This window comes from Lynx rufus, unplaced genomic scaffold (assembly GCF_022079265.1).
Source record: "Lynx rufus isolate CCGP_SWC_20201006 ecotype Redwood Valley unplaced genomic scaffold, mLynRuf1.p SCAF_2, whole genome shotgun sequence".
Taxonomy (NCBI): domain Eukaryota; kingdom Metazoa; phylum Chordata; class Mammalia; order Carnivora; family Felidae; genus Lynx; species Lynx rufus.
In genome coordinates, this window is record NW_025814834.1 from 209350165 (window position 1) to 209364488 (window position 14324).

The 14324-nt window shown below is 57.9% G+C and overlaps 1 protein-coding gene across 1 annotated transcript in view; it reads right to left on the minus strand.

Moving 5' to 3' along the window:
• The window catches only part of IGSF21 (immunoglobin superfamily member 21), a 239462-nt gene that overhangs the window by 21991 nt on the left and 203147 nt on the right, over positions 1 to 14324 (minus strand). The window contains exon 4 of the mRNA XM_047082457.1: positions 13522 to 13640. Coding sequence (XP_046938413.1) covers positions 13522 to 13640 — 119 coding nt within the window. The remainder of the gene's footprint in view (positions 1 to 13521; positions 13641 to 14324) is intronic.

Sequence of the window (14324 nt, forward strand, 5' to 3'; positions counted from 1 at the left end):
GGGCTGGAGATTAGAGAGGGGGAGACGGTCCTGAGCAGCTGTGTGTGAGGCGGTGGGACTGGTCAGCAGAGCGGGGCCGGCCCCTCCCTGACGGCGGCCCTCAGGAGTTGGGGCCTGTCCTCTGATGGGCCCGGGGTCCACAGGAGAGTCAGCTGGGAGGGTGTGGCTGGGGCCATCATTCCCAGCGAAAACCTTCTCTACCCAAACTCCTGCTCTCAAACCCCAGGCCCATCCGGCTCCCATGGCCTCCCTGGACACACGTCCCTGGATTCGGGGCCCTGTTCTGGCCTCGCCTTTCCTCTCTGCCCGGGACTAGGCCTGGTGGACGGAGGGCAGGCAGGGCCCGCGGTAGCCTGACATGCCAGGACCGGGTCCAGCGGCTGGCCTCATACGGGCTCGGGGACCAAGCTGCTGTATCCTGGTCCTGCCACCTGCGAGCTGGGTGACCTTGGCAGGTCACTTTCCACCCACCGTGCCTGTTTCCTCATCTGTAGCGTGGGGATCATCGTATCTACGTGACAGGTGCTTCTGTAAGGTATTTAGACCGTGGCATGGCACCTGCAGCACTGAATAGAGGTCAGCCATTGTCGTGACTGTCCCCTCCTTACCCGGGCCTTGGGGTCCCGCCACACAGCAGTGCTCTCCACCTGCCAAGCTTTCCCTGCTCCTACACCCTCGCCTACAGGGCTGCTTCTGCCTGAAATGTCCCTGTCCTGTCTGCCCCCGGCCCGGCCTACGAGGCCCAGCTGTATGCCACCTCCTCCGTGAAGCCTTCCTGATGCCTCCTCCTGGAGGAGACCCTCTCCCTGGGCACCCCCACAGCTTGCAACCTAGCCCTCCCCTTACCTTCACTTGCCTTCTGCTCGGTTCTGGAAATCTGCACTCTTCTCTGTCTCCCCTGTCCTTCGGGGACTCCTTCAGGGACTCCCCTATCCTGCAGGGACTCTGCTCTGGACGCAGAGACAGGGGCTGAGAGTCTCCGTTCATCACTTGCTAGCCGCGGGATCTCGGGGAAAGTTGCTGCCTCTCCCGGAGCCTCGGGCTCCTCGTCTTTGAAATGGGGATACGTACAACCGCTCTCCCCCCGGCACCGGTGAGAATCAACCACGAGAGTGTTCGTAAAGGACCCGGGGCAGCGCCTGGCATGTAATAAGCCCTCGGTCGGTGCTAGTTTCTGCTGTGAAGGTTATTGTGATTATTCGGACTTATTTGCTTTTAAGATGATCACTCCTAGAGCGCGCGCGAGGTATTCCTGCCTCCTCAGGTAACAGATGGGGAAACTGAGTCCAGGGGCGCCCTGCAAGCTGGCGGCAGAGACAGGACCGCTGACTCCCAGGGCAAAGCAACCTGCGGAGTTGATCTCAGTGTCCCCTTCTGTACAGGGAGGGATTAGGTCCCTCTCCCCAGGAGCGTCTGTCCACAGGAAGCAGACCCCGCTCCAGGGGCCGGCTCACTGCCTCCCTCGGCGCCCCTGCCCTCTTTCCCAGCTCCGGTACAGCTCTGTTAACACCTGTACCCTCAGACTCATGCCTGCTCCTTAAATCACTGGGCCCGAGGCACCGCAGCTTCAACGGCCACATATCACTTGTAATTAAGGGGCCTGTCCCAGGGACGCGAAGTTTACCTTCTGCCGGAGACACTAAATCCAGCTCCCGGTGGTGGAGGGGATAAAGCATCGCACTGACCTAACACCTGTCAAGGTTTAATGATGCGCCTGCGGGCCTGCTCTGGCGGGACCCGGGGGGCGGCCAGGAGGGGCAGGTAGTAGGTGGAGAGAGACGACCCCAGAACAAGAACTGAGCCTCCTGGTCTGTGAGACACAGGAAGTCCAGGGAGCTGGTGAGGGTCTCAGGAGGCGGCAGCCACCTGCCTGGACGGTTCAGGGAGCAGGTGACTCTCTACCGCTTGGCTCAAGAGGGCACAGAGGGCCATTCTGTGAGAGGCTGCAGACAGGTTCCTTAGCCAGGCGGTCTGGGTTTGAATAACAAGCTCTGCCGCTCGCTTGCTGGGTGACCTTGGGCAAGTTACTTAACCTCTCTGGGCCTGTTTCCTCATTATCAAAATGGAAATGCTACAAGTCCCTACCTCCTAAAGTAGCGAAGATTAGAGGGATTAACATACTTAACATACGGGAAAATGTGTGGCATATGGCGGCTGCAAAATTCACCTTTATTCTAGTATGATCTGGCCGACCTACATGAACATGAATCTCTCTCAGTCGCTCCCCCAAGGCAGGCACATGGTGGGGGCTTATGATATTGGGTGAAGCGGGACGTGTGTGCATAAGGAATCAATGGGCAAACGGTCTGTTTCCATCAGGGAGAGGCCGGTCACGTCAGCTCCACGGCCCTACGGACAAGACGTGCAAAGCAGCACAGGACGCTTGGCTAAGCCGTCTGCTCCTTCCAGCCTTGTCTGCGGATCAGAGAGGTCACGCAGCTTTCCAAATCACACCCAGCGTGCACTTCAGAGGTCTTGCCTCCACCCCAGCCCAGGGCTCCGGCCCCCCCCCCCCCAGAGGAAGAAGTCAGAGAACATTTGGGTTCTTACTCTAGGCTTCCCTTTGTCAGCAGGCTCTGTTTTCTCTTCTGTGAAATGGGGACACTGATCTTGCTGACTTCCCAGACGGCCGGAGGAGCGGCTGATGATGCGGCCCAGGTATTCCCTGCTGTCTCTGTTGAGAGGCTACGTGGCCCAGGCCCCTGTGGCAGCCCCATGGCCCCACACTCGGAGAGGAGCGGCGTCCCTCCGTCTTCCCGGCAGCCTCGTGTAGCAGGAAAAAGGGGGGCTCCTCCTTCCCGCAGATCTGAGCTCAAATCCCATCTCACTCACTGCTGTGCGACGTTGGGAAGCTTCCCTGCCCTCTCTGTGTAGGGCATGTAGTACCCACTGAAACTGAGGCAGCATAGGTCCCGTCCGGGGCTGGGAGACCAGAGGTGGGGCAGCGGGTAACAGAACGTGCTGGGCCTATTGCCGAGTATACAGTGGGCTTCGGTCAAGGGCGTGCCTCCTTTGCAGGGCTGTGTTCAGTGAGGGAGCGAAGGAGGGTTCTAGAAGCCTATCCAGGAGGCGGTCAGCAGGCTCGGGCCTTTGGGGCTGACACTGGGAAGCGACCGTCCTTGGTAGATGACCCAGTTAGCTCCAAAGTGCTCCTCTGAGCCCCAAACCCATCTGTCTGGCCCCTCTCTGAACGGGCTCTCGGCCGGTGACCTGAGTTAGCTGCAGGCCTGTGGGTGGGCAGGTGGGCAGAGCGAGCATCCTTCCTCCAGGTCCCTGGCCAGGCTGAGGCGCTCAAGACGGCCGTGCGCAGTCTCTCAACATGCTCTACGGTCCATCTTGGAAGACCCTGGCCGCGCTGGCCCCGGCCCTCTGGGCCGCAGCCCCACTCCAGCAGCCGAGCCCGGCCAGCTGTCTCAGGCCCCTGCTGCCTCTCGAGCTGTCCCCTCGGAAGCTCCAGCAATCGGGACGGAGGCCTGCAGACAGCCTTCAGATCGCGGCCCCGGCTTCTCCACCCCTCAGCCCATTTCCTGAGGTCACCATCTGCTAAGCGGGACCGCAGGTCTCCTTGGTGACTTCTCAGGGACCATCTCCATCCAGTGCCGGGTCCTGCCATCTCCTCCACATCTGCTCCCAGCTTTCCAATTGGTCCCCGAGTCCTATGGCTTCTGTTCGGAAACGCCTCGTATCTTTTTCCAACCTCCACGGCCCAAGGCCCGAGCTGACCGCTGCTGTCTCACCCGCTGCGGCTGCCCGCCCTGCCCTCCGACCCAGGCCAGGTGCCATCTGTATTCTCCATCTCGTTTACCCCTCACAACAGCCCTGTGGGAGTAGTGACCTTCACTGCCCCAGTTTCCAGAAGACATAAAAGAGGCTTGGAGAGGACAAGTCACAGCGAGACTGGGGAGGGGGTGGGACGGGACCACAGCTGTGACTCCGCTCTTTCCTGCCCTCCTCTACCAGTGCGAGCGTGGGACGCCACGGCAGTCGCTGCCTGGTGTCACTTCCTGCGGCTCTGACTCCATTCCCTGGCCTCACTGACACTTACAGGGGGGAGGTCAGGACAACATGGGTGGGAAGTAAAAACAACGGTCCTGTTTAGGGGCGCTCACTAGGAGCTTGGGACACAGGACCAAGAGGGGAGGTGCTACGGTAACCCCATTTAGCAGACAGGGAAACTGAGGCTCAGGCGGGGAAATAAACCACCTGCCAGTGTAGTGTGGTGGCTCAGCTGAGGGCCCTGGAGCCAGCCTGCCCGGGTCTGGATCAAGCTCAGCTGTTAGCTGGCCCGTGCCCTCGGGCCCATTTGTTAGGGTTTCTGCTTTCACACTTGTCAACTGCGGAAGGTAATAGTGGGGCCTCCTTAGAGGGCTGTTAAGACAATTAAATGAGTTAGCAGGTGCGGGGCAGAACTGTGCCTGGCATACAGCAAATGCTCAATAAACATTTGCTGCTTTTATTATCGGGAGTTGCAGAACTGGGTTTAAAACCTCTGCCTGGGGGCGCCTGGGTGGCTCAGTCGGTTGAGCGCCGACTTCGGCTCAGGTCACGATCTCGCGGTCCGTGAGTTCGAGCCCCGCATCGGGCCCCTGTGCTGACAGCTCAGAGCCCGGAGCTTGTTTCAGATTCTGTGTCTCCCTCTCGCTGACCCTCCCCCGTTCATGCTCTGTCTCTCTCTGTCTCAAAAATAAATAAATAAAAAAAAATAAAATAAAACCTCTGCCTGAATCTCAGGTTCATCCCCTTAAATACTCCCCAGCTCTCTAAGGGAGTAAACACTATTTCTCGTCAACCTACTTGGATAGAGGGCTCATTCTTCACTGGGGACCTCCCAGCCTTCTCCTGGTTCAATTTGGAGGACTTTGGTCACTCACTGTCACTTCTCCAGAGTGGGGGGGGGGGGGGGAAGGGGTGGGGGAGGGGAGGGGGCTTGGAGGAGGGCCTGCCTGGATGGACATTTGCTTGGGAGACGAGAGTGCCCAGGCCTGGTCCTCAGGACCCTGGGGGCTTCGGGAGTGGGACGTGGGGGTTTGCGTTTGCAACCCGTCAGCACCCCAAACTCCTCTGCGGCTCTGGCTTGGATCCCAACCCGCCACGTCTCCTCCCCCTCCCCTTCCCCCTCCCCTTCCCCCTCCCCCTCCTCTTAGCAGCCTTGCTCCCTGGAGCCCGTGGCCACTGCAATCGCCTGGGGCCAGTTCATGTAATTAGTGTAGGCCCAGCAGGCAGCTTATCCGCTCAGGCTCCAAGACAAGGAAGGAGCCGATCATTTCCCACCCGGCAGGCATCGTGGGCTATGGCGGGGGCTGTGCGGCAGCTCTGAGTCTCGCCTTCCAGCTACCCTGCTTGGGGTCCCCCAGGGATTCTCAGACCAGCGGCCTCCCTTCATTGACCTAAGCTGTCCCCTGGACCGCCATATGCTCTGAGCAGGAGCTGGATCTGCCTGGGAGATACACACCTCCCCACGGCTGTCCTGCACGCAGGCAGGCTTCCCGAGACGGGGTCTGCAGACCGCCGCCTGCTTTTCCGCTCGCGTCCTTCTGAGAGAAAGAGCTGTGTTTCTCCTTTTTGCTCAGGCCTATGGCGGCCACACCAGGCCTTTGAGGGGTGCAGGCTCAGATCCCCCATCACTTTTGGAGCCGTGGACATTTCTCCTTCCCAGGTCAGGAGAGGTCCTTGACACTCCAATTATTGGCCCTGGGAATGTGCTGCTTCTTCCAGAGAGGAGCACGGGGCTGGATGTCCAGAGAACAGAGTTCAAGCATCTGGTCCCAGAAAGCAGAGCTCCAGGCCTCTAGAAATCCTGGGTTCTGGCCTGGCCTCGTGGAAGTGAGCTCAGCTCCATCACCCACAGCGTGCCACAGTCTCCTTTCCTCTGAGAGCACCGGCCAGCCCAGGGTGAGCTTCTTGTCACAGGGAAGCTCGAGCAACTGGCCCCAGGAGGACTTCCTGGGGACTCCCCACCCCAAGTCACACAGCAGGGGAGCAACAGAGCCAGACTGGAGATGGCCAGATGGCTTTAAAAAGCATCAGAAGTATGTGAGGACAGACGTAGAGGTCAATGGAATAGGAGGGAGAGTCCAGAAATAAACCCTCACATTTATAGTCAATTGATTCTTGGCCAGGAGGCAACACAATTCAGTGGGGAAAGAAGAGTGTGTTCCAAAATGGTGCTGGGACAACTGGTCACCCACATGCAATTGAGGGAGGCCGACCTCTCCTCCACAGCACGCACAAAAACTCCCTCAAGATGGATCGTACACCTAAACGTAAGAGTTTAAACTATTAAAACTCTTGGAAGAAAAGCAGGAGTGAACTGTGACCTCGGGTTGGGCAGAGTCTCCTCGGCTGGGAGACCCAGAACACAAGCAACAGAAAATGAGCAGATGGAGCGAACCTTATCCGGACGAACACCCTTCGTCCTTCACGGGACGCCAGCAAGAAAGGGGAAAGGTAACACGCCAAAGGGGAAAATGTACACAAATGTGACACGCGATACGGCCCTCGCATCTGAAATAGAGGACTCTTAGAGCGTGATGATGAAAAGCCAAATCACCTGGTTGAAACGAGCAAACGATCTGACGGTATTTCTGCAAAGCAGATCTCCGAAGGGCTACAAAGCCCCCGAAAAGACCATCAACACCATTGGCCATCAGAGCAGCGCAAATCGCATCGCAATGAGAACCGCTTCACGTGCGCTAGGACGGTCGCCTTCAGACAGACAGGCAGCAGGTGCAGGTGAGGATCTGGAGACACTGGGACCCTATGCCGCTGGAGGAAAAGTCAAAGGGCACAGCTGCCTGCCCGCCCTCAAAAGGCTATGCACAGAGTTCTCATTCGATCCAGCAATTCCGTGCTTGGGTCTGCACCGCCCCCCCCCCCCCCGAGATCTGGAAACTATCCGTTCACACCAAAAGCCTGCACATAAATGTTCACAGGAGCATCATTCATAATAGCTGGAAGGTGGAAACGTCCATCAACCGGTGAATGTACAAACGGAATGTCAGGCATCATGCAATGGAATATCATTCAGCCACGACGAGGAACGGGGTCCCAATACGCGCTCCAATGTGGATGAACCTTGAAAACCTGACACTAAGTGTAAGAAGTCCCAAGAATGACAAAAGACCACGTTTTGTATGACCCCATTTCTAGAAAGTGTCCAGACCAATCCACAGAGAGACCAAGCAGATGAGTGATTGCCTAAGACCGGGCGAGGGGTGCAGGAAGGGGAGTCATTGCTGATGGGCACGGGGTTTCTCTCGGGGGCAGTGAACATCTTCTGAAACTGGTTACACGACTAAAAGTGTTTGCAGAACTTGGTGACTATGGTAAAACCCATTAAGTTGTATCCTTTAAACGAGTGAATTGTACGTCATACGAATGACAGCTCAACAAAATAATTTTTAGAAAAAAGCACACCGAATGCACGTAATAAAAATTTAGTAAAGGGGCGCCTGGGTGGCTCAGTCAGTTAAGTGTCCGACTTCAGCTCAGGTCATGATCTCCCGGTCTGTGGGTTCGAGCCCTGCGTCGGGCTCTGTGCTGATGGCTCAGAGCCTGGAGCCTGCTTCGGATTTCGTGTCTCCCTCTCTCTCTGACCCTCTCCCACTTGTGCTCCATCTCTTTCTCTCCCTCAAAAACAAACATGAAAAATTTTGTTTTAAAAATTCAGCAGAACATACCTAAACAAACAAACAAGCAAACAAATGAATAGCAAGCAAGCTATGCAAAGTTCATTAGCAACTGTTCCCCGGGATGGGACCTGTGTCCCCCGGCCCCACGTTTGGAAAGCATCTGGTGTGGTCTGGTGCCACTGTGGTCTTGGGTGCCAAAATTCTACCTTTATCTGCTGACCTCATTTGGAAGCCTACGGAAGACAGACAGGGATCTCGAGGTAGAACGTTTTATGAATGCTTATTAATATGTCGTGACTTCTGGTAGAGCAGAGTGGTTAAGCACGTGGGATGCCCTTACCCTTGCTTGGCCGCTGGCTAGCTGGGTGTGCTGGGCAAGCGATGTACCTATCCGTTTCCTCACCTGGCGAAGAAAGGGCAGTACCCATCTCACGGAGCTTTTGAGATGATTTGATAAGTTAGTCTATGAAGACCTTAGCACAGTGCTTGGCGTGGCAGTAAATCCCCAGTGAAGGGTGACCTAGGTGGTCGGGAGGAGAGTGTCGCCTTCAAAGTCAGATGGCGACTCCTCCACTCTGCCCCCTCCTGGCTCAGTTACTTTTGTGGGTCAAATGGTCTCCGCAAAAGATGTGTTGAGATCCTAACCCCCAGTGCCTGTGGATGGCACCGTATTTGGAAACAGGGTCTTTGTCGATGTAACTAAGGTCAGGCGAGGTCATACTGCCTCAGGGTGGGCCTTGATCCAATGCCTGGTGTCCTTATAAAAGGGGAACACGGACACCGAGGCACCGACCCATGGAGGAGGACGCCCCGTGAAGACACAGGCACAGAATGGAGGGACGCACGTACAAGTCAGGGAGGGCCAGGCATTGCCAGTCACCGGCAGGAGCTGGAAGAGGCAGGCTTCTTCCCTAGAACTTCCCTAGAACTTTCAGAGGAAGCGCAGCCTCGCCAATGCCTTGATTTCTGGCCTCCAGAACCAGGAGAGAAGATATTCCCTCAGTGTCCTGATATCCCCTCAGTGTCCTGGAGCCCCCACCGCCTCAGCTCTGCACCCCGCCGCACTCCCTTGACATCTGCGTTACTAATAGCCTTTGTGTCAAAGGGGGGACGTGTCCCTTGGGGGCTCAGAGTGGCTGTCAGGCTCTCCAGCTCTGATCTCAGGCAGCCTGGCGGGACCCCCGGCTCTCTCGCTCCCGTGGGTGAGCCCCTTAAACTCTCAGAGGCTCCTTCCCTCGTCTGTGAAGCAGGGGGGGGGGTGACCGGGCCCGCCTTGGAGGACCCTCGTGAAGGTCACACGATTGGGTTGGACACTCAGCACACAGCCACACATTCCATGCTTGACGGGAAGCGGCCTTGATCATCAGCCGTGGGTCCAAGGGGTGGCAGAGAAACCTGGCCTCCCGCTCTTCCGGTGGGAACAGGAGAGCAGCGTTTTTTGGCTTTGGTGCGGGTGGGGGTGGGGTGTCCGGGCTCACATTTAATTGATTGTAACATCGCACCCTTAACATGCCCCCCCCGCATCACCTGCACCCCCAAGAAGAGCCGCGGCAATCCTTCCGTGACTGTGTATAATGCGTTCCTGGGGCCCAGCACGCGACTTTCAAATTGGCTTACAATTTATCTGCAGCTCGGATAAAAACATTTTAATGACTGTGTGCGGCATGAACCCTCGGTGTCACCCACGGGGCTCCCAAATGTCTTTTCCCACCACATAGCGGGGATGTTATAGGCGTGAAATTACAGCCGCTCTCGCATTTTGATCTGCACCCCGAGGCCTGTGGAAACGGCGCGTTAGAATGTGCTAGATGCAGAGGCAGCCTGGGTGCGGGCTCTCCAGCACAACTGCTCCGTGCTTTTGATGCACGTGGGGCCGTGCAACGTGCCCTGCACCTCATCTCCCTTCCCCCCCCCCCCGCTGTCCTAGGAAGCTTCCCTTTGACCCCCAAATTGGGGAGGGGGCTGTCTCGCCCCACTGTTGGCCGCCACAGTCCTTAGGGTCCCTTGGTGCATAAAGGAGACCCCAGCTTTCAAAGGCCTCCACTCACTTGGAGGGAGGGTCTTGGTGCGTGTGTGTGTGCGCGCGCGCGCGTGTGACCAGAAAGGGTCTAAGGTATATCACAGATGGGCCAGGACAGTGAGCAGATCGTAGCGTTCGAAACTTCCCTGAAACATATTGAAAGGGGAGGGTCAAGGAGGAGGAGGGGGGAGTCACACAATTTTCAAGTCTTTCTAATTGTGCCTAGTGTTTAAAAAATTTTTTTCAATGTTTTCATTTATTTTTGAGAGGCCCAGAGAGACAGAGTGTGAGCAGGGGAGGGGCAGAGAGAGGGAGACACAGAATCTGAAGCAGGCTCCAGGCCCTGAGCTGCCCGCACACAGCAGACATGGGGCTCGAACCCACGAACGGCGAGATCCGAACTGCTTAACAGACTGAGCCACCCAGGCGTCCCTTATTGTGCCTGACGTTTAAATGACATGAGGCCTATTTGTCGTGAGAGACGCTATTTATTGAGCACTCGGAACGTGCCAGGTGCTGGGCTCAGAACACTCTCTTCTGGGGATCATCTCATTGAATGGCCCGACCTTGGCCAAGCCACTGCCTTCTCTGAGCCTGGGTCTGGGCAACGGACGCAGTGTAGTTTCTGCCTCACAGGCCCGCGCAGCTGCTGGAGCCCCGGAGCTGCCCCCGGGGGGGGACATCCTCACACTCAGCCCCCTGTCTCTCCCAGCCCGCCCAGGACCTTCCCGGCCTTGGTGAGCCAAGGAAGGCATGTTGCTCTGGGACGGGGACCGCCACAGCCCCGCGGCCCCGGGCAAATCCTTTCCCTTTCCCCAGCCCCAGTCTCATCCTGATCCCGAGGGGCTCTTGTCAAGATCAGGCAAACCCCTCCATTGAGAGCACTTTACAATTGGCAGAGCTGGCTGAGTGGGAGGTGTGGCTGTCGTTATCAAGGTCGGGGTGTGTGCTGGCTCCTCCCCTAGGCCTTTGGGAAGAGGCCAGGAGGACGGGTAGGCAGAGGCCCACTGTCCTGCCACTCCCAGAACCAGGGCAGACCTGGGTCCCTTTGCAGGGACTCGGCGCACGAAGCTGTGAACACTCCGTTCTCAGACTGGCTTGAAGCTCCTTGGAGTCATGAATCATCGACGAGACTTCCAGGGGCAAGAAGGAAGCAGCCACCGCTGTGCCCGAGAGGGGGCAGGGCCCGCGACAATGACCCTAAAGATGCTGAGGTCTAACCTGATGAACCTTGTGGCTGCCTCGTCTGGGTTTGGTGCTTTGTAAACTTTATTTCAATAAGATAAAAACCTCGCAGCCGCTCTGGAGCGTAGCCACCCTTATCCTTATTTCACAGATGGGAAACTGAGGCCCAGGGAAGCTAACGAATGCAATGACTGATCTGGGATTCAGCCCGAAACCTGCGTGTCCTAAACTTGTATAAAGGGATTATGAGATCTCCTGGCTCCCAGGGCTGTGGCCAGGATTCCGTGAGATAATGTGCATGAAGCCAGGAGCTCATGCCCCATCAGGCACAGGCCAGGGATGGGCAGGAGCTGTGTTATCAGTTCAGCTGCAGGCTTAGCGAGCACGGGGGTACCTGCCGCATCCGGGGGACGACGGGGCAGGGGCGACCGCTAACAAGCACAATGACCTCTGAGCAGTGGGTCAGTCAGAGGACTGACCGAGATGGGGGAGTGCTATTTCGGGAAGAAAGCTGCCCGGGGAACACCCTGAATTTCCAGGGGTCAGAGCCTTTCCCTGGGTTGGGAGCCACTGCGTGGTCCTGCCCCTCCCGGGTCCCCACTCCCCCCCCCCCCCCCGCCCCTGCCAGCCTTCAGCCTCCTGTTCAGTAACTGGGATCACATCATCTGTCTGCCCCATCCTAGATGGCTTGCCACCTTGCATCGAGAGGACCCCAGAGGTTCACCGTTCCCTGCTGCCCGGACAGTGAGACCGGAGGAGAGAATTCTCAGCTGGCTTGTGCTTGCCAGGAGTATACTGCCTTGCTCAGCCAGGACCATCAGGCCCGCCGTGCAGTTCCGGTCGGCCCCAAGAGATCTCTCTGTGCCTCAGGTGCTTGCTTAGCGGACGGGGTAACAGACTCACAGATGTCAGAGCCAGGAGGACGCTTAGGACCGTCTGGTTACACCCCCTCACCGTATGGAGAGGGAAACTGAGGCCATAGAGGGAGAGTGTACCTGCACAAGGCGCTCCGGTGAATGAAGGAGGGAGCGTAGGCCTCCTGGAGGAGGTGGCTTTTGAGGATGCTGCCCTTGCTCACATAGAGAGAAGCCTCACCTGGAGCATCTACACCTGTTTTCAGGGGCGCAAAAGGGGGTGTGGGAGTCCAGATGCCTGGCTTCTGGCCCCAGCACCGAGCTGCTATCACAGGAAGATTTTGTGATCCTGGCTGGGTGACCTCAGGCAAGTGGTTTGCCCTCTCTGTGCCTCCACACCTGTGTGTGCACCTATGCACGTTTTACGTTTGCATCGCGCACTGGATACAGCTCCCCAAGGACCTCGTCCTATTGAAGGAGCGTGTCCATTACCTAGCACGTAGTAGGTGCTCAATAAACATCCGATAAATAAATGGTTACGTGCATGTCCCTCATCAGACTGGGGCCCCTTGATGGTGCAAACCGAGTTTTGTTCTTCACCAGATTCCCCGGGGCGACCAGCCCTGGGCTGAGCACCAAGACGTCTCCTTCAGGGAGTCGCCATGTCCCCGCCGCGGCCCATCCCCCAGGAAGCCAGAACACCCCACGTGCCACCGCTGCGGGAATCAATGTCCCTCTGGAGGTCTGGCCTTTGGAGGTTTTCCATTTCCCCAGAAGCTGTGACTTTCCATGGGGCCTTTATGCTCTCACTGATTGCCTGAGTACGACAAGCTTTGTTTCCCTGGTAAATATCATTTGATAAGAAAATCAGAGAACCCTGGGGCCCGGCGTCAGGGCCGAGTCCCTAGAATTCTGGCAGCAGAATCGGAGAGCGTGGCTGACGAGAACGTCAGCACTGGCAGGGGCTCCTGAGACCGCTTGGAGCCAGGCCCTTGATTTACAAGGGGAGAAACCGAGGCTGGGGTGGTGGACAGCGCCACCCAGAGACGGGCGCTGGCATTACTGTCCGCGTGTTGCAGATGGAGGCAGACACAGGGTCAGAAGGCAGGACACCCCGAAACCCAGTCCTGACACCCACTTTCTCACTGGTCACTTGATGCTTCAATGTCCTGGGAAAGGCCATAGGAGGTCCAGCGTCAGAATCACTCTCCATAGCAGGTGTGTATCACCTCCCCCAGGGAGGCTTCCAGATTGTCCTGTCCCTCGGGGGGGGGGGCTCACCCCCCTGCACCATCCCCACAGGCATTTCTATGAACGTGGCTCTTGTCTTCCGCCTGGAAAGGTACTCCCACAGGTGCCCCCACAGTGCCCAGCTTCTTCCTCCCCGTGTCCTCATGGGGTCCCAGGGCCCAGAGCTGGGGGTCCATGAATGACCTGTCAGGCCTGCATCCCACCCCTGCCTTACAGAAGTGGACGCTGGGGTCTGCTGCCCCTCGGGAAGCCCTCATTCCTCCTTCAGTCCCTCAGTTGTCCCAGTCAACGTGTCAGTTGTGCCCCTCCAAAGTGCCCAGGCCATGAGGATCTGGGGACGAGCCACAGCCCTGCGTCCATGAGGTCAGGGTATATCAGTGCAGGTCGGAGAAGGGGCTCCTGAGAGGAAACCTTTGGGTGGTAAGGCCACACCTGTCACACCTCGGCAGGGCCAGTCTCCTCTCCCCTCGGAGGCAGGAGTGGGAAAGAGGGAAGAGTGTTCCTAGGACAGCCCCCCTGTGCACACGCACACGCGCCAAGCTCCTCGCTGGGACCCTGGGGCCAGGGCCCCTGTGCTCACCCATGACGTTGAGGAAGATGTTGCCTGATGCCAGGACCACCTTCTCTCTCGTGGCGCGGTCGTAGATGCCCACGTGGCACTCATAGGGACCGTTGTCTGAGATGCGGACTTCGGGCAGCCTGGGGGAAGGCAGAGGGACAGGATGAGGCCCCATCGTCCGGGGCTGGAAGGCGCAGCCAAACCCCACCGTTCAGCCTCGGATCGATCAGGTGCTCATGCGCTATGCTGGGGGGAGCAGCAACATTTATGGAGCACCGACTGTATGCCAGTCCCTGCGTTTTATTCTTCAGGAGGTGAAGGGGGTGGGGGGCTGTGTTTAGCCGGAGTTACACCTGTGCTTCCATGAACGGCGGATGGTAACAGTGCCCACACCTAGAGGGCCCCGAGTATGACGGGCGTGTGATACAGGCTCAACACGGCCCTAGGGCATCACATCACTCAGCCCTCCACAGAGGATCGCCATTCCCGTCTCATAAGCATGGAAACTGAGGCTCCAGAGGAGGCACGGGTAGCCCCCCCCCCCCCCCCCCAGCAATATGGCTCATAAGAGCCGGGATGGGAGTTTGCATTCCTCTTCCCACACTGCCTTTGCTGTCCCTTCACGCCCAGTCTTGGGGGCTTGAGAAGAAACACAGCCAACTTCTCATCTCCAAGGAGCCCCTGTCCTGGGGGGACAAGGAGGCAGAGAGGCAGCCGCACTGCCAGGCACGTGGAAAAGGGGGGGCCTCTCTGAGCACAGAGCAGGGAGCAGCTGGTCCTGCCTGAGGTCGTCAGGAGGGAGCCTTGACCTGGAGGCCGCCCGC